The 18,430-nt window shown below is 51.5% G+C and overlaps 8 protein-coding genes and 1 non-coding gene across 9 annotated transcripts; 2 read left to right on the top strand and 7 right to left on the bottom strand.

Annotated features, from left to right (window-relative positions):
- Window positions 1-199: 199 nt before the first annotated feature.
- PSV08DRAFT_358823 (uncharacterized protein) lies at window positions 200-2,437 on the bottom strand (the record flags this gene model as incomplete). The annotated part of the gene is made up of 4 exons (XM_014229288.2): window positions 200-1,590; window positions 1,643-2,162; window positions 2,216-2,347; window positions 2,419-2,437. The coding sequence occupies 4 exons, from the start codon at window positions 2,435-2,437 to the stop codon at window positions 285-287; spliced, it is 1,977 nt and encodes a 658-aa protein (XP_014084763.1). The 3' UTR covers window positions 200-284.
- A 680-nt stretch (window positions 2,438-3,117) lies between these two features.
- PSV08DRAFT_t6 lies at window positions 3,118-3,203 on the top strand. The gene has a single exon. It is a non-coding gene; the product is annotated as a tRNA-Val (tRNA).
- Window positions 3,204-3,414: 211 nt separating this feature from the next.
- On the bottom strand, window positions 3,415-5,525 carry PSV08DRAFT_358822 (uncharacterized protein). Its single transcript, XM_066092973.1, has 2 exons — window positions 4,480-5,525; window positions 3,415-4,428 (listed from the first exon to the last, which is right to left on the bottom strand). Exons 1-2 carry the CDS (start codon window positions 5,278-5,280, stop codon window positions 3,643-3,645), a joined length of 1,587 nt encoding a protein of 528 aa, XP_065949757.1. The 5' UTR covers window positions 5,281-5,525; the 3' UTR covers window positions 3,415-3,642.
- A 1,478-nt stretch (window positions 5,526-7,003) lies between these two features.
- On the bottom strand, window positions 7,004-8,467 carry PSV08DRAFT_383932 (ribosomal protein S5 domain 2-type protein). Its single transcript, XM_014229290.2, has one exon. The coding sequence runs from the start codon at window positions 8,417-8,419 to the stop codon at window positions 7,379-7,381; it is 1,041 nt and encodes a 346-aa protein (XP_014084765.1). The 5' UTR covers window positions 8,420-8,467; the 3' UTR covers window positions 7,004-7,378.
- A 182-nt stretch (window positions 8,468-8,649) lies between these two features.
- Window positions 8,650-10,182, bottom strand: PSV08DRAFT_215406 (uncharacterized protein). Its single transcript, XM_014229291.2, has one exon. The coding sequence runs from the start codon at window positions 10,129-10,131 to the stop codon at window positions 8,851-8,853; it is 1,281 nt and encodes a 426-aa protein (XP_014084766.1). The 5' UTR covers window positions 10,132-10,182; the 3' UTR covers window positions 8,650-8,850.
- Window positions 10,183-10,829: 647 nt separating this feature from the next.
- Window positions 10,830-11,960, bottom strand: PSV08DRAFT_264478 (NAC domain-containing protein). The gene is made up of 3 exons (XM_066092496.1): window positions 11,872-11,960; window positions 11,458-11,631; window positions 10,830-11,309 (listed from the first exon to the last, which is right to left on the bottom strand). Exons 1-3 carry the CDS (start codon window positions 11,915-11,917, stop codon window positions 11,047-11,049), a joined length of 483 nt encoding a protein of 160 aa, XP_065949756.1. The 5' UTR covers window positions 11,918-11,960; the 3' UTR covers window positions 10,830-11,046.
- A 544-nt stretch (window positions 11,961-12,504) lies between these two features.
- PSV08DRAFT_398734 (uncharacterized protein) lies at window positions 12,505-13,448 on the bottom strand. Its single transcript, XM_014229293.2, has 2 exons — window positions 12,912-13,448; window positions 12,505-12,857 (listed from the first exon to the last, which is right to left on the bottom strand). Exons 1-2 carry the CDS (start codon window positions 13,323-13,325, stop codon window positions 12,561-12,563), a joined length of 711 nt encoding a protein of 236 aa, XP_014084768.1. The 5' UTR covers window positions 13,326-13,448; the 3' UTR covers window positions 12,505-12,560.
- A 564-nt stretch (window positions 13,449-14,012) lies between these two features.
- On the bottom strand, window positions 14,013-15,160 carry PSV08DRAFT_264459 (Ctr copper transporter). The gene is made up of 2 exons (XM_014229294.2): window positions 14,308-15,160; window positions 14,013-14,256 (listed from the first exon to the last, which is right to left on the bottom strand). The coding sequence occupies exons 1-2, from the start codon at window positions 14,772-14,774 to the stop codon at window positions 14,148-14,150; spliced, it is 576 nt and encodes a 191-aa protein (XP_014084769.1). The 5' UTR covers window positions 14,775-15,160; the 3' UTR covers window positions 14,013-14,147.
- A 609-nt stretch (window positions 15,161-15,769) lies between these two features.
- PSV08DRAFT_407136 (FAD-binding domain-containing protein) lies at window positions 15,770-18,051 on the top strand. The gene has a single exon (XM_014229295.2). The coding sequence runs from the start codon at window positions 15,774-15,776 to the stop codon at window positions 17,886-17,888; it is 2,115 nt and encodes a 704-aa protein (XP_014084770.2). The 5' UTR covers window positions 15,770-15,773; the 3' UTR covers window positions 17,889-18,051.
- Window positions 18,052-18,430: the final 379 nt, after the last annotated feature.

Genomic DNA, 18,430 nt, shown 5'->3' with positions numbered 1-18,430 from the left:
CAAACACGCATGTCTCTAGCCCAGCGGCAGAACCGGACAGATGCATCTGCATGCAATTTAGAACAACACATTCGTCCAGTAGATTCTACAACATAGAAAGAAGATACCAGATACCCCACAACAACAAACGTAGAAGAATACATTCCAATGGCAGCCATTCAGTCAGTACTTCCAGAATCACATTCATGTCCAGACAAGATACAAAAATATAGTCCATTTGGTAAACGAGAACGCTACGAACTAACACAAAAAAAAAGGAGGATACACGCACAATTACAAACATCCTATAGTTTTGCACCGCCCTGATCCTTGTTGGCCTGCAGCGTATCCCAATCAGCCATGGTATACACAACATAACCGCCTTCAGCGCCCTTGCCCTTGGTAGCTCCGAGCAAAGTTGGGTTCCAGTAGATGGTGTCGTATTCAACTTGGTCTTTGCCCTGCTCCTTGGCCTCCTTGTCTGCCCTCTCCATCAACTTCCTCAGGTCAATTCCATCGTTCCTCAGTGGGACCTTGTTTTGTTTGTTGTTGTGCATAGTAACTTGCTGTTTTTGTATCCTCAAAAAGACAGGAACTGCATATTTGGGCAACTTGGCGCTCGCATGCTTAAGTAGTGCGTTGAAGTCAAACGAATCGCGCTGAGCAGGGTCAATCAAGAGGGCTGCACAGCCTGCTCGTCCATCATAGCCTGGTACCTCAACACCATAGACGTTCGCTTCTTGGATACCGGGGAAGGATCCAAGGACTTCACTGACTTCGGCTGTGCTAACGTTTTCGGATTTCCAGCGGAAAGTGTCACCAAGACGGTCCATGAAGAACCATCGGCCGTCAGCGTCACGACGAAGGGCGTCACCTGTGCGGTAGTAGAGATCACCCTTCTTGAAGACGTTACGTTCAAAGCGTTTTTCGGTGGCTTCGGGGTTGTTCCAGTAGCCAACAAAGGCATCCTCGCTGGGCAACTGAACAAGAATCTCGCTACCCTCCTCGTACGACTTCCGTTTACAGAAGCCAGTCTTGGGGTCACGGAGAAGATCACCGCTGACCATATCAACCTCAACCGGGACATAGGTGTTATGGAATCGCCAGCGGTCAATGAGACCCTGATGTCCGACTGAGGTAGCTGTAAAGGGCCCGCGAGAACCATTGAAGAGCGCCATAACACCTTCTGTGCTGTTGAAGAACTCGCCAACAACTTCGATACCGAAACGGTCGACAAAACGTTGCCATACATCTGGGCGAAGTCCGTTTCCGAACATGGCTCTGACATTGTGCTTTTTGTCCATATCACTTGGAGGGGCGTTGAGGAGGTAACGAGCCGTCTCTCCAACGTACACGATAGCGGTGGATTTGGAGTCACGCACGTCGGTCCAGAATCTTGATGTGGAGAACTTGGTGCCGATGCAGCAGGTAAGACCAGTAATCATGCATACGAGTGCCGTGGTACCTCCGGTGCCGTGGTATAGAGGCATGCAAACATACCATCGGTCGCCATTAGGCCCTGGCTTCAGGCCCATGGCACCTACCCGACCTGTCAAAGCGGCTGCTCTTTCCGTGGGGAATGGGCAGGCTTTTGGGTGTCCTGTTGTTCCACTAACATTGTCAGCCTATTGGTTCTCTGAAAGAACGTATAGTAGTGACCAACCTTGTGTAGAAAATGAAGATGGGGAATTTGCCCTTTGCGCCTACTCGAAGGGAGTCTTCTGGCCTCTTTGGCTCCAACCTCGAAATCTCACCCTTCAGGTTGTTGTCCAGAATCAAGATAGTCATGCCGAGCTCTTCCTCCAATTTTTGGCGAATGTCTTCAATCCTTTGCCTGCACTCTTGGTCTTCGTCGACAAGCAGCACCTTGGCACCGCTTACTTTCAAGCAGTGAAACAGCGAATCACCCGCCAAATTGTAGTTGATCCATGCTGGAGAACTTCCTATGCTCCAGCTGCCCAAGTGAGCGAACAAAAACTCGGGTCGGTTCATCATGTACATGGCAAAGAGCTGTCCGGGCACGACGCCATGCTGGTGGAGGTATTGGCCATAGCGACAGGCATTCGCGTAGGTTTCGGCCCAGGTGTAGCATCCGTTGCGAGACCAGATACATTCTTCATTCGAGGGTAGACGGCGGACTTGGGTTTCGAATTGGTACCAGAGAGATTGGCCTTTGCCTCGAGCTGCGGGAACGTTAGTCAAGGGTGATGTGAGCACAGTAACAGCCCAAACTTACAGTTCTTCTCTACTCCACGCGCTGCTGCTTTTTGACCGCGAATGCCTGCGATATCTTTGGAAATGTGGTATTTGGCATCAAGGTATGCGGCGGCAGCAGTAACGCCTGCAATGGCGGCGCCTGCAACGGGTGCTAGAAAGACCGGGTTAGCTAGGATGCAACAGCGCGCGCCGCAACAGCTCAACAGCATGGGGAATGCTCACCAAGATCCTTGATATCCATAATGATTTCTTCGAACCTGTTGGGAAATATACAAGACTGTGAAGAAGAGGGAAAAAGAGAGTAGGCAAGCGATCGGAAAATGAAGATGTCCCAAAACGTGCGCAATGCTTCTTGATAACGTGCGACACGTCCGTCCGCAACGTGATCAATTGCCGGTATGCCCTCGGTCTCAACGCGCGCCGCCCCAACCCCAGGAGCCACCCCACGTGCCGGGAGCCCCACACACTTCTCCGTGTCTCGTCTTCGGTTCCATCGAGCGGCTTTGTGTATATACACACATAATGAGCGACAAGGAGATTATGGTCGATAATTGTTTGAGATGCTGGTGTCTTGAAGTGACATGGTGATCTAGTAACAAAGCTTCCATCACCTGCAAACATGGGTCTCCTATTCACCGACGACTTTCAACAACTTCAGCAAGCGTTTGCACTTTGATCTGCAAGCCCTTGAACATTCTTTTCCCGGCCATGAATGTAGCATTTCGTCCCGCAATGCTTGTAAAAACCAGCTTCCCCAAAGTCGGCTGGACGCACCTATTTGATTTGCTAACCCTCGGTTGCTGGGTCGGTAGTTCGTATCCACTAAACCGGATTCATCATCCTTGGCAAATCTGTTTCAGATGTCCACACGTACTACCTCAGATATATATATTCTAACCATCTCAACTTGTATCAAAACAGGGCTCGGTGGTGTAGTTGGTTATCACGTCAGTCTAACATCCTGTTAGGCACACTGAAGGTCCCGAGTTCAAACCTCGGCTGAGTCAAAGCCGGAGCTCGTTAAGAGCTCCACCTCCTTTTTGCACATCCTTCCTCATCTCCATTGTCGTGGATGTTAAAAAGTTGGTGTCATTTTTTTTTTTGAAAAAGTTTGGGAAAAGAGCGGATTCGTTGGGAGAAAATGCAATACACCGGCATATCAGCTATCAAACATCACACCCAAAGTAGCATCACAATGGAAACAGATGTACAGTATTCTTTCAACTCCAATCCTTTTCTTTGATTTCTCCTCTCATTCATGGCAGGTAATGTATATACAACGAAGATGAAAGATGAAAGATAACATTCATCTTTTTGAGTGCGGTTCAAAAAAACGAAAACGAGTGACAAACCACGCACCCAAGAGAGCCGAACGCCTGAAAGCGCTGCAGACTTGTACAGTGGCCCAAAATGGCCAGCTTCGACATGGCTAGTATGTGTATAGCTCTAGTACGAGGCGGGAGTCTCCTTGGAGCCCGAAGCCTGTACGGTAACCGTCTCAGTCAAGGTCTTGTACACAGTTGGTGCGCCAGTGCAGATAGATGCGTCGGCGACGTTTGCAGCGGTGGCGGTGACGGTGACGGTAGGTGTGTATGTGACGGTGACGGGGGGCTTGCAGTCTCCCTCTTCCTCGTCATCGCTGGTGGCGCCGCCAGCGACTGGGCCGGGAGTCTTATTAGCCGGGGCGGAGGGACCGGTGGGAGAGGCGATGGGAGTTGGCTGTGCGGCGTCGTAGTCGCCGGATTCCTCCTTGTCGACGCCCTTGTTGGGGAGGCCGGCGGGATAGGAGGGGTACAGGGAGGGAGAGCTGGTGGCTTCGGGGGTAGCGTCGGGGGTTACGGCGGGAGAGGCTTTGGATGTGGGCTTGTACTCGGCGGGGGCTGAGGTGTTGCTAGAGGGAGTCTGGGTTGCGGCTGGGGATGAGGCTTGAGTGCTCTTGTTGCTGGTAGGGGCAGCTGGGGCAGCGTTGCAGCCAGCGCCGGAGGCAGGAGTAGCAGAGGCGGGGCCGTACTGGACGGGGTTGCAGCCGGGAAGGACGTCGAGGATCTCTGAGTCGTATGCCATACGGGACTCGGCGGCAGAGCAGCTTGCCCAGGAATCGTCGCTGTCCTTGTTGACGTTGGCGGAGCCAAAGCACTGCTCCATTTGTTCTTGACCGCAGCCACAACCACACTTGCAACCGTCGTTCTCGCTGATGGCCTTGTCGAGGACCCCCTCGTCCCATCCGTTCATCTTGTCATGAAGTTAGCATAGTGGCATCAGAATGGAAGCAGGTAATCTTACGAAGTCAGCGTGGAAGCCGTAGCCAGTGGCATCACCGTTGGAGAGGACCCAAGGAGCCTCATCAGGACCGAACTTGAAGGACGAAATGTCCCACCAGTACTCAATGAACAGAGTAGGGAAACGCGCGGCTCTGTGAGTGACAGGGCAGTTCTCAATACCAACACCGCTGTTGCCGTTGGGGTAGGCCATGTGCGCATAACCATCTTTGGGATCCATGGGCTGTCCGTTCCAGCAAGAAGGATAGGTGACTTCAGAGGCAAAGCCGAACTTGCAAGAGGTGAAGCCCTTGGGGAAACCGTTGTCGAAGATAGCCGTCTCGCCACCGTCAGGTTGGTGGCAACCCCAGCGGACACCGGCTGCGTTGTCATCACTGTTGCTGCGCCTGTTGGGCTTTCCAGCAACCATATTGAAACCCTTTGGGTATGCAGTGACGTTTGCCCAGTTGTTTCCATCTCCGTACTTGTAGTAGATCTTGGTCGCCTTCTCGGGAACACGCTGAAAGCCGGCGTCGCTCTTGAAGAACAAAGTAGGACGCCAGTACAGAGACTTGTCGCTCTTGACACGAGCGGTGGAGCAGGATGAGTCTTGGAGGCCGGCATAGTCGACCGTCTGCTTCAGTCCGTTTCCTCCGTCGAAGGAGTGAAGATGGGGGCTCTCAACTCCGGGGAACAAACCGGGGTCGAGGCGCTGGTAGCTCATAGCCGGACCGTTGCGGTTGTAGAAGCTAAAGTAGTTGCCATAGCACTGAGCTGACGCAGTGGCGGCAAAGCCAGCTGTGAGAGATACAATGTCGAAACGCATGATGGCCTAATGACAATGTTCAGGTGTCTTGTACAGTAAATCTGTGTCGTAAAACAGCAAAAAGGAGTGAGCTGTATGTGTGTGTGTGTGTGAATGAAGGTATCGAGTCACGGACTCTAGATGCTCTGAATATCAGAAAAAAGAGTGTGTATGGACAAGTCCACAAAGAAGGAAGGGATGGTATTCCTGTACCGGAAGCCGAAGAGAGAGAGAAAGAGGGACAGTGATGCGGATGCAAAAAAGGTAAGACAATGTGAAGGGGGGAGAGGGCCTTAGATAAATATACGCCTAAAGGCCTCCTGCATGTGGAATTGCATGCAGCCACGGTGGGCAGCCCCCATGCCACGGACTCCATCAAGATAAGCCTAGGCGTCTAGAAGTGACACCAAAACGACTAGATCCACATCCGTTTCCGGGTGGTGGCGATCTGAGGTAGGGGAGCCGCGCGCAGTCTACAAGCGGCACGGGTGTCAGGGGGTAGGATAAAGCGAATCCTTCGGGCGAAGCGGGCAAACGAATACCAAGAAACAAGTTTCGGTACTCGAAGGTCACGACAAAGCCCACAAAAAAGTTGAGAAAGCGTCAGGCAGCATGTGTATTAGCGAGAGCGTCTAGCTTTCTTGCCATCGGTACTTGAAACAAACCGACAAGGCGTTCGCGCGACGCCCGCAGCGGGAATGCTTTCTTTCTTCGACAGTTCCGATAGCGGGTTGACATAATCCATAGGATGGGAACAAACCAGGCCTGTTCCTGAGGAGCCACGCGAGCGCTAAGTGGCACGATCGTCCCAAAAGTGGCTGATCTTCAAACGGTGATGTCTGCCCCTGCCTTAGATTAACGTCAGCCCTCGCATTCGATTAGCTGCTATAGTTTTCTTTTCGGCTTTTCCATAGACAAGCGCCTTGGGTTTTGTTCGAAACAAAATCTGCCGATGGAGGGAAACAACACAGCTTGTTTTTTTTTCTCTTGGTATTGAAGTCCGAATGTGGAGCTGAACACCCCGTAGCCGCTGCGCCGCCGCCACGAAAGTCAATTCAGTGATTACCTCCCAAGTGACTGGAAGCGACATGTCCCCCAGGGATAGCGTATTCCGCCCTATACAGTACCTGTCTGTCAAGTTTCGAATCCCGAATGTGCGTCTCTCGCGTATGCGCATACAGTACACGAGAAGGGGGGGCAACGACTCGCTTTCGTCTAGTGACCTTCACGCCGACATGCATGGTCCGACCGCGGTGCAGGCACTAGCCCGTATTTCGCTCCAGTGTCTAGTTCGAGAAGTCCCGCGTTCCCGCAGTTATACTCCGGTTGGTAGAGAGCGGCCGCCAACATGCCGTTCTGTAGTAGTCGGATTTGTTTTTTCTTTCTACTGACGAATTTTGCTGACTAGTACCTGAACGCCCCATCGCCTGGCAGTTCAACAACAGCCCATAAGGCCAACCAGTATCGATAAAGGGATGGCCTTCTCCACTTTTCATCAAACACCTGTTACCCGCAATCGAGCCACGTGGATTACATTGATCGACGTACTCTATTACACATTTCTCCTGACCACTTCAGCTCCAGTGTCTCGCCGTAATGTACGCTTCATTCTAGGAAGCGTGGTGCATCAGTGTAGCGACACCAATGCCGTTCCACTACTGTAACCGGGTAGTCTTGACGGACTAATGACAGCTGCGAATGTTTAAGATAAGGAGATGGATGGAGCAGTCATATGATACTGTGTTTCCCTGACACAAAATGCGCTGTTTGAATTCGTTTTTCTGCAGGCAGCCTATACCGTGCCGCTTCGTGCTTCGCTTCACAGCGCGGACATATGCATGCCCTGTGGTACTGTCATTTGTACGTGCATATGTATACGCACATACAAACCCGTCTTGCCATGATATCTTTCCCAGCATCCAGCGTACCAAGGCTATACTCGAGCCTGCTGTTAAGCGGGTTTTCGATGTAGCTTTACGTACCACAGTATTGTGCAACTCTACGCTTGGAGCCACGAGCCTGCACTCTGCAACCTTGCTTGCATCCATGCTCTGTGCACAAAGACAACCAAAGCTTCGGATGCATATTCCATGCTACCCGCTGGCGGGTATAACCTCGCTCAGGCTTTGCCGCCTAACACAGCCTCGACAGCACCCCAGCGATCAATGCTCCTCTTAATCAAACCGCCCATTAGCTCCCTTCCGACGACACCCCCACCACTCTTCTCCACCCTTCGAATCACCAAGTCTTTCGTGCCCTTCTTCCCACCCTGACAGTCTACAACTACACTGACAGTCTCTCTGCATACTCCTTCCTCGAAAGCATCGGGGTCGCTGAGTACCCAGTCTACGTCTTCATCCTCTTCCTTCCTGCCCTCAAACACCGCATACGTGCTGGGTATTGGCAGACCTTGCAATCGCAATCGACGCGCTTCTTGTGAATTGTCGGAACATAGTATCCCCTCAAACTCCTCGTCATAGTATGCGTGTGGTATAAGAGTGTCACGCAAAGCGGCCAGCATCGATATCCAGGCTGCGTCAAACGCATTTCCATCGATGCTTATGAAGAAAATGTCCAGATACAGAACCCAGTACCCCTTCAATTGTGTTTCTGCTTCCACATCTGGGTCGTCGGGGTTTGTAGAGGGTTTGTATAGAATACGGAGATCTGAAGCGCGGAGTAGTCGTGTTGAGTGAATAAGCGATCGTATCCGCGTGATGAGTGTTTGTGCGTATGTTGAGGGGGCGTTGCCCGGAATGTGCGAAGGTGTGCTTCCGGTAGAGAGCTCGACGTTTGGAACCACCAGCCTCAGTTCTTCTATTTCCTCACTATCGTCTTCTTGTGCTGTATCATTCTGACCTGTCAGGTCTTTGGGGTATTCAAAGGCACCTGATATGTCTTCCTCTTTCAAGATTTCTGCACGTACGCCGCAAACCACACTCGTGTTGCCCAGGCGCACAACTGCGCTGCCATTGCAATGTGTCAAGCTACCAGTGTTTACTCCTGGTGTTCGGAACTCATTGGCGGTTCGGCCGTTGGCGCGTACGGGCTTCTTCTTCTCAGCAGAGAGGTGCGCTTGGAGGAACGGGTGTGGAGAGACGGCGGCGAAGATGGGACGGGGAAAGGTGAGAGCTGGAGGTGGACGGGTCTCGGTCGCCATTGAGAGGATTTCGATGGTGGAGGCTTGGAAAGGGCAAGGTAACGTATTGCGCAGCGTGTTGTACAAGTCGAACCTTGACGTTGGGAAATTTTGGAGCTCTGGTTATGACGCGCTAAGTTTAAGCTTATTCGTGTGGGGCGCCCGCGATCATCTTACCATTTACGCATAAATAGATCGGCAAACTTCTGACATAGTCCGATGAAACAGAAAGACTGGTAATTAGGCACAGCTTGGGCTTACATGTAAACTAGTATTGGAATAGAAATAGTATTATAATCATGTGTATGCTCAACATGCGCTATGCAGCAGGGGTATTCCATCGAAGAAAAATGCAATGCGACGCTCCTCTGCCATGCCCACGCATCCAAATACATCCAAGACGCCGTATGCTGAACCAGCCGCCTTTCCTAGACTTTAACCACAATTCAAGATTAAGCAGAGTTTAGCCCGGCCTTGCCTGTCTCCTGCACAGGTGTCCACTTGCCCTCCTTCTTGAACTGATCACCCCTCAAGGTGGCCTGTGCAAGTTGCGAAATCATGTAGTCCCGGCCCTTGATGAACCACACCATCTGGCTAGGCAATCGGAACCCATTGAACGCACCAACACCTTTCTGCGTACCAATGGGGACAACTTGCTGTTCCTTCATGTTCGCAGTGTAGTGGCGGTCGCCCTTGTGTGGCTCGCCGGTCAAGTGGGCCAACAAATCGTTTTTGAGGTTCGTCATGGCTACAGGTACTGCGTCGTACATATCCATGACACCTCCTCGGGTGTACGAACCTACGTCACCAACCACGTAAACGCGGGGGCTGGCGGATTCGTGTTCGAGGCGGAGAGTCTTCGCATTGCAGGCGACACGATTGCGGCTGTCGAGCCACTCCTTGGGAAGAAAGCCAGTGTTGGGTCGGGTACCGGTCGCGTCAATGTATATGTCGGTTTCGAGTATCTCTCCGTTAGAGAGGTCCACCCTGGTCTTTCCGCCTTCCTCCTCGCTCATCTTGGATGACCCAATGACCCTTACGTCGTATGTGACGTTACACCCAAGTCGCTTCAGGAATTGCTCGGCCGTCTGTCCGATGGCAGGTCGGAGAAGAGGCAAGAGCTGCCTGTCGGCGACAAAGACTCTGATTTGGGCTTTAGGATTCTTGGGCGCAGACGCCATGAAGCCTGGCTTGCCATTGAGCATCTCTGCAATCTCTCCTGCTGTCTCGACACCGACTGGTCCGCCTCCGCCAATGATTACATCCTTAGCCGTCTTGAGGCCCTCCTGGAAAGCAGCATGTACCTTCTCAAGGGCTTCGCGGTCAGTAGCCTGTGTAAATAGCGGACTCGGTGTCGTGAATCCAGTTGCAATCACGAGAGCCGCATAGGGAATTGATTGCTGCTCGCCAGATGCGGTCTCAACAGAGACAATCTGCCCAGCAGCATCCACATGTGTCGCCATGCCTTGAATGAACTTGAACTTGGAAGAGGCATACGCGAATGCAGGCTCGATTGGGTAGAACGTCTTATCCGAAGGCATCATCTGCTTCGAGACAGCTTCCCGTGGTGAAGCAAAGCGCCACCAAAGATCCTTTGATGGATTGACCATGGTGACATTGTACGTAACACCATCCTTGTTGGGCAACTGAGGTACGACATGCCTGAGCAAGAAGTGGGCAGCGCTGATGCCTGCGAAAGATCCGCCGAGAATAAGGATGGTTTCGGTACTCATTCTGGGTGTTGTTGTTTGTTGTTGCACTCAGGAGGGGTAATTGGGGAAGACGACAAGAAAATAAACAAAGGGGTCGCAAAAGAAATTATTTCCAAGACGCATAGCATTAAGGTTTGGGGCGCGGTTCAAGACTCAGGATCATACCAAGTGGGGAGCCGTCATAATCGCGAGTCGTGACCCACAAAAGCGTCTGGACCGTTTTATCGCGGAGAGCACACCTATCATGGCTTTTGTAGATAGTTGTCGCAAACCTGTCAACACCGATCATTTGAAATATGCATATGTTCGTGCTTATCAATTGTATTGATTCCCATAGTCAAGCTTTGCAGGCGAGTGGCGGCATGTTGGAGGCTTGCACTTGTGAAGATAGCGCCAAGCTTAAGTATGTCGCTGCTAGCCCTTTCATGCTTAGTACTGATAACTGATCTGCCGCTGACTTGGTGTCAACTCAGATACGAGGAATTGCGATCAACACAGACCTATTCCGTACTTACATCTAGACCAAATACCTCGCTGACGGCCGTCTTAGGTAAGCCATAGTCATGTAGGGTCAATTCCTTTGAGCATTTCAAAGCGCCTGTAACTCCTCGAGCAAGGATCTATGGAGTCGAGCTGTTTACGCGTCCAAGATGCAAAGGTTCACATCAGCATGCATGCACGTACCTTCAGAACTTGCAACTAATACATGATGATGGCATGGGGAGCGTGCTAGAAGACTTTCATTCATATCTTTTTTTTCCCGAGGTATAACGCCAGCCCGGTATGTGCATGCAAAACTCGCCGCGGCTGCTGACCGTAATGATCATTGCATTCATGAAGTCCTCGAAACCAATGTACATACGGCAGGCCATCATTGCACATAGCCTCCTCCTCAACACTGCCTAGTCTTTGTTCGGCTAAGACTGGAGTAGCTTCTTACTCGACTTCAGCCTTCGACTCGAAGTTCTCGCCGGCGACCAGGTCGGGGATGTCATCGTCATCCTCGTCATCGTCGTCCTTCTTCTCGCCGTCCTCGCCCTTCTCCTTCTGCATGCTCTGGTAAGACTCGGCGAGTTTGCGTAGCGATGCGAGCGAGTCGGGGCCGAGCTGGTTGAGGATGCCGGGGACGAGCTCTGTCAGCTCCTTGTCCTCACCATGTCCGTAGATGGCGAAGGTGTTGGCGGGTACTGACGCGTGGACTACAATAGCAAAAATGTTAGTCGCTACAGGTACGGAAGCACGGGAGATATGGCAACATAAAATGCGGATGTATCTCCAGCGATGCAATGCTTCCTCCACCTCAAATACCCCCCCGGCATTGCAAGGAGTAGAAAGGTGGTAACGTACCCTTAGGTGCCGAGAAGTGAATGACGTTGCCGTCGCTCTTGAACATGTTGACCTCCTCAATGGCCTGGATAGGCTGGACATTGAGCTTCTTCAGCGCGGTCTGGAGCTTCTTGTCGTCGGTACCAGCGCCCCTGTGGACCTTCTTGACCTTCCTGCGGGGAGTGCCCTTGCCGCTATTGATCCAATTAGCCTCGTATATCTCATAAGTGCCATCCCCATCTGTGAGTCGCTGTTCGGCTGTCGCGGGTTGCGGTGGTGTTTCGCAAATTCGGAGCCGTTGTTTGGTGCGGGGCTGTCAAAATAGATTGCGAAGAGTGCTGCTTACCCTATGCACACATGTTAGCGGACAAGTATCCAGAGAAGATGAGCTGCTTCCTCCTGATGGAGATTTTGGGCCGAATTTCTTCTACGTACCAATGCGCACTGACGCCTGCATACGCGCCAACTTTGCGTGATCCATATTTGCGGTGTTGAGAAAGAAGGTGACTTGGTGAGGAGATCTGTGGCAGCCAAGCGTCAGCGGTCGGGCTACAATCTCACGGAAGGTCGAGCGGGTGAGGTTGTAGCGGATACGGGACCGGTACGCACCTGAATTCGGGATCGTGGCCGAGACTGGGAGTGTGGTGTAGCTGGTGAAGTTGTTGCGGGCATCGGCGAAACTCTACGGAAGCGCCGATTGTGTGCTTGCCTCGCTTGTTGGAAGCTCCTTCCCCGCAACGTCAGAGGAGAGGGGCGTGCGATCAACACTCGACAAGAGCCATTTCGAACACAAGACACGCATGCCTCCACCATGTACCACCGCCATTTGAACAACCAGCGAACCGAGTCGTATTCAAAGCTAGTCGCTTTGTTTCTTTGCTCCTTCTATTGAAAACTTTCTCAACACTGTCTGTCCTTATTAGGCAACTTTGGACTAACTGATGCTTCATCATGTCGGGCTGATAGCCCAGCTCTTTTTTTCTGGCAAAGAAGTATTCAATTTATGCGCGTTGGTAAACAGGAATGGTGGAAAGAAAGCGCAGTGCTAGACTGCATACACATTAACACTCTATGCAAACAATTTTTTCAATTTGGTATCAACGTCATCAACCCGAAGACATTGCTCAAAGCATAGCAATTCCAGCAAGACCGACAGCACCCAGCACCCATGAAATGGCTTGGGCATGTGTCGCCGCGCTGGCCGCTGTGGGCCTTGCTGCACTACCACTACCGCTACCAGACGCTGTGGGCTTGTCGTCGTCGTCGTCGTCGTCGTCATCCGAGCCACCTGTACCCGTAGCCGTTGAGTTGGGGTTACCTGAGATATTCTCTTGAGCCACCTTTACGCCCGTATTGTTCTTGCAGCTGTCTTGAAATTCCGACTGTGAGAGCTGCTTGTCGACAAGAGTAACGTCGGTGCACTGTATTTTTGTAAGCGACTTAGCGCGTCCATGTATCCTGGTTCAATGACCTACCTGGTACAGACCGCCAGAGCTGTGCGCATTGGTCACAACTTGGATAGATGCCTTTGTGCCAGCAGTAACGTTTAAATCTTTTGGAATGCTAACAGAGCCCAAGCAAAAATTACCCAGACCCTCGACCATAAGCTGTTGCTTCAGGACGACGCTGAATCCGCTTCCAGGGTTGTCACCAATCGCCATGTATACGGCGACATTTGTCTGTGGGTGGCCCAGGACCAATTGGATAGGACCACCACTGATAGGGAAATCGGTACGTTTATCTGAGACCTGATCGTAACCTCCGCAGGGGAAGTTACCCTCATTTTCCTCGTTGAAGCCACGCGACGGAGGGGAGTTGAGGTTGAAGTGAGCGAGAGTGAGAGGAAGAAGAGAGAGCGCGAGGACAGTGTTGGAGAGCATTTTGGACATTGATGGGTGAGTCTGTGTAGAGGTGTTGAAAGCTTGGGAGAGGAACAGAGGAGCAGAGAGAGCAAGAGGAATGGTATTAACGAGGGGGGGGGGTGATTTGGTAGAGTGAAGCCGCTTGCATGCGCCAGGCGGTCTAATAAGTACAGGCGCGTCGTTCCTTATTTATTAGACCCAAGGAATGGGCGCACTTGCTTCCCGTCATGCCGTGCATTCTTTCCCATTGCAGGGTGTGGCGTGTACATCGAGCCGATGAAGCCACATTTGTGCCCGGCAGTGGACTCTGGCACGCGCCGGTGCCAGAGGAATACAAGTTAATGAGCTATTTGGTTTGAGGCTTGATACTGGACCAGTGGCGGTATGGTCTGGTTGTTAGGAATCTGGGTGGACTATCCTGTGAATGAAGAAGCGTGAGCAAGTTTCTTACCAAAGCAGCGGTGCTATGGATGAATGGTCACTAGCGCAGGACAGGGGTCCATTTCACGTCAGCCCCACCCCTACCCGGCCAAGGCTTCGAGATTGCCATTAGCTTTGACACGAAGATCTCACGGAAACAATCTGTAGATGCATGTGTACACGGTGAGATGGGCATATGAGACGCAATCAAAGAAAGGAGAAATAAGCTTTATAGTCAAGACAAGTAAAGTCCGCCGATACACTGGTTGCAAATGACCGAGATCGGACCTGGCTGAATGCGAAGTATCGTTTGTGGAATATATCTAATTGGGTAACGAATCATCTAAGGGGCAGGTATTACGAGAGAATCCACAACATTAGACTCCGACACGACACGGATACAAAGTCAAAGCAGAGCCCCAGCGGCCATTAATGCGGTGCGGCCTGATTGAATCTGCCGAAAGCAAGTTCACCGACAAACGTGCCCGCTAGAACAGACAGAAAGTATCCGACATTGAAGGTCATGACTGCCAACATGCTGTTGTAGTGTTAGTATCAGTAGGCACAAGTTGTGAGATGGTCTGCTTACAGGAGGTATCCAACACCCGCCGCAACCGTCATCAGAAAGGCCCGTGGAAGATCGACGCCAAATCTCCAGGGTTGGATGTGAGATACTGGTGCAGACACAACACGGACATTCTCCTGAACGCCGTTGGTCGTAAGGATACCATGCGTCGAGTTGGCATCGTCGTCGAGGACCGTTTTCTCGCCAGCTACGACAACGTAGCGGCGCTGCAGGGCGTTCTTTACTGCTTTGATTTCAAGAAAGGCCTTGGCTGTGAAGATGGCGCGGAGGAGAACAGCGAGGAGGATGAGGAAGATGCACGTTCCAGCATATTGGCCAGCTGATGATGGAGTCCATGATTTGGAGTAGAGTGAAGTGTTGGTTGCTGTGAAGAAGGCCATTGCCATGCCCCCATGGCCAGATGTTTCGCTCGCATGCATTCCCTCCGATGACCCCATGGCCATTTCATCGTGGCCTCCGTGTGCAACCATTATGCAAAAGTGATGAAATAGACTGTCGAGAGGAAGACTGGCAGTGGCGAGGCTTCACAGAAGCTATTGATTTCGTTGCGCGGGAAAGACAGGTGTTGATAATAAGGTTCCGAGTTCCAGACTGCTACACCAATACTCGGGCAGGCGGTCGCTTAAAGGTTCCTTTGGTTACTTGTGGGGTTACACCCTGGCTGGTTCTGATCTTGGATGATACACGGGTAGAAGAGTTAGCATAGACGCATAAGCCTGAGGCGTCGAGGCGTTGGTCTTGTGTCGACAGCTGAGAGAAATATGAGAAGGATCTTGCGACAGTCAAGAGGATGGCGAGCCTGGGCTGATGCGTGAAGTGTCGGGGCAGGTGAGCGTATTTCCCGGATGCGCCCAGCGGCCGAGGGGTCAGGATGAGGGTTCTCGGCCATGGTAAGCTAACAATAATACCGTCAGACTTGGCCAAGCCGTGATGCAGGGTAGTTACGAGCGAACGAACCCCCTTCGTCGTCTGGTGAGCGCCAGGGAGTCCATGGAGTCACTTTGAGCACAATTAGCCGCTTTCGGTAAGCGTCCAACGCTCAAGCAACGCCACGACTCTGGGCTCTCGAGCAAGCCCGCTACCCCAGTCCATTGGGCCCGCATCTAAGTTGATCAAAAGACGGCAGCGCAGTGAAATGATTGACTTTACCCGGACCGTGGCTGACGGAGCTCTGGACCTTCCGCTGAACCACTACCGCTCGTTGTCTTCATCACCTACACTTACTTTGGCACCATTTCCTCCATTATACTTTGCTCAGCGTACTACTAATAGCCACCGTCTTGAGACGCGCCCTCGTTGTCTGTGGCCAAGACTGCCAGCATGTGCTGAAGACGAAACCGTTGGCTTACGCTTCCCCGGCTTGGTGTTTACACAGGACCCATTCCGAAGACGTGAAAAGAACTGGGAATACAAATCAGGCAAGACGCTGCGACAACGCGCCAACACCAGACACCATGAGCCACAGCGACATGTCCATGGGCTCCATGGGCTCACTGCCTGCCCTCAGCGACTTTCCACACTTCTATTATGCAGTAGTGGGTAGCGCCGTTGCCGTCGCTACGCTCTTCAATATCTACAACTACCTGCTATATCGACAAAGATTATCGGCAGCAGGACGTGGTGCGCCAACGCCTGCAAAGCCAAAGTCATGGCTTGCACTTGGAAACGCGACCACCTATGCCCTGATACGAGAGGCATCTAGTTATTCGATACATATACCCCTCAAAGGCCGGACCATTAGATTACCCACCATTGGTCGAACATCGCTGATCGTGGCAAACATGATTGTCCTTGTCGTGTTGTGTCTCTATGGGCTGGATCTGCATGATGTACTCAACCGGGAGAGCGTCGGCTTCCGATGTGGTGTTGTCACAATCGCACAGTTCCCAATCATTGTCCTGCTGGCGGGCAAGAACAACATCATCGGCCATCTCAGTGGGATAAGCTACGAGCGGCTCAACTGGATACATCGGTGGTGTGCTCGCTGTATGCTCTTCACAGCTACCATGCACATGGGTTGGTTCTTCAGTGCATGGGCGCCTTACGATTACATTGGCTACCAGCTTCAGAACAGCGACATTGTATGGAAGGGCCTTGCTGCCTGGTGCACCTTGTTCTGGATTGTCTTTAGTTCCATGTCGCCAATCCGAGGGTGGAGTTACGAGATTTTTGTCATCCAGCACATCATCTCCTTTGCGATTTTCCTGGCGTTCGTCTACCTCCATAGCCCCCGCGAAATGCATGGCTACGTCTGGGCACCGGTTGCCATTTTCCTGTTTGATCGCGTTGTCCGAGCTTTGCGGCTCTTGTATCTCAACGTCTCGTTTTTTCATCCTACGCAAAGACAACAAGAAAACGCCAAAGGCTTTTTGACATGCCAAGCCGAATTTACACCTCTATCGCATAACACAACAAAGATAGTTGTCCGAAACCCACCAATGAGCTGGAAGCCCGGTCAACATGTATACCTATCCTGTCAATCAATTGTGCCTTTACAAAGCCATCCCTTCACCATTGCCACGATACCTGAAGATGGACGGATGGAGTTTTATGTCAAGGCTGGAAAGGGAGGCACCAAGCGCTTCCGTAGCTTTGCTGAAAAGTCCGGCAGTTTATCTGAAGCATTAGCAAAGACCAGATCTGTAACCTTTGAGGGGCCTTATGGCACCCTGCGACCACTCCGACAGTTCGACAGTGTTGTTCTTGTGGCAGGCAGTACCGGAATTACCTTCACTATGCCATTACTTCGCGATCTAATTCGGGGCTGGCAGGAAAACGCCAACCGTAGTACTTTGAAACCCAGGTCGCTCCTCCAGACACCACTTGGCGCCGTCACACGTCATATCCGTTTTGTCTGGGTTGTGAAGAGCAGTGGCCAACTAAACTGGTTATCCGAACAACTCACCTCCATCTACGTCGAATTCCAAACTCTACAAGAAAGACTTCGGGACATCAAGCTCGAAATGAGCGTCTACATTACCTGCGATCCCTCCTTCACCGAAGGCCAAAAATCTCTCATCTCAGACATACTCCCTCTCACAGCAACCTCGTCATCACGCCAAGATGAAACTATACACGGCACCCCGCATTACAACGACCCCAAATCTACCTTCCCACCCACCCAAAACAAGTCCACTACTACCGAGAAACAAGAAATCCACCAGATCCGCTCAAACGAAACAAGCAGCCTAGAACTCCAAGACCCATGCAGCATCCAAAGCCCAACCGGCCCACCCACCTGCTACTGTCGCGCCGTCATCTCAGAAAAAGACCCACTCACCCGCAGAACCGCATGTTGCTGCTCAGCTAATGTGACATCACCCCGCAACTCGCATTCTCGTAATACGTCTCTGACAATTACGCATCCTTCCATTGCGATTCTGGCGGGGCGCCCCCAGTTACGCGATATCATTCGCAAGTCGCTTGAGCAGGCGTGGGGAGAGAGCGCCGTCGTTGCGTGTGGACCTCATGGTTTGGGGAGCGATGTTAGGCGGCATGTTGTGGCGTTGAGTGATGAGAGGGCGGTGCACAAGGGGACCGGGGCGCAGGGCATTTATTTGCATACTGAGAGTTTTGGGTGGTGAGAGAGAAGGAGGCAATTGTAGTTTCAATGTGGTAAAGGTTTTATTATTTTTTGAGGGGATGAGGGAAAGTGAATCGTCTGAATGTGTATTTCCTCGGCTATCTTTTTAAGATAATACCTTGAAGGTCTTGTGTAGAACACCTTGGTCCTTTTTTTGCTGCCTAGATTTGTCTTCTCCTTCTCTTGTATCATCCGTCAGCTCTCTTGATATTATATGTATGTCACTTTCACAGCTACTTGATCAAAATCCATTTGCGAAATCATTCATCAGTGTAACTTTGGGTATCTGTCATTGATCAAAATATAGCAATAAAATTCGTCTCAAAGGAAACAAAACACAAGGAGAAACAAGAGACTAGAGTACAAATGCAGTGCAGTTCAACAGCATTAGCGCAACTGCAGCATCGTCCCAAGGAAAAACGCCTCTCTCCAATCCAATCCCTCAAAACATAACACATCAAAAATGAAATGCTCGTATGCGCCCTGAAAATAGAGGAAGCCTCTCACTCCCTGAAAAGGAAGAGAAAAAGTGGCAAAAGCAGA

Source organism: Bipolaris maydis (genome assembly GCF_028858645.1).
Source record: "Bipolaris maydis strain C4 unplaced genomic scaffold PSV08scaffold_2, whole genome shotgun sequence".
Lineage (NCBI taxonomy): Eukaryota > Fungi > Ascomycota > Dothideomycetes > Pleosporales > Pleosporaceae > Bipolaris > Bipolaris maydis.
This window is presented reverse-complemented; position numbering and strand designations above follow the sequence as displayed.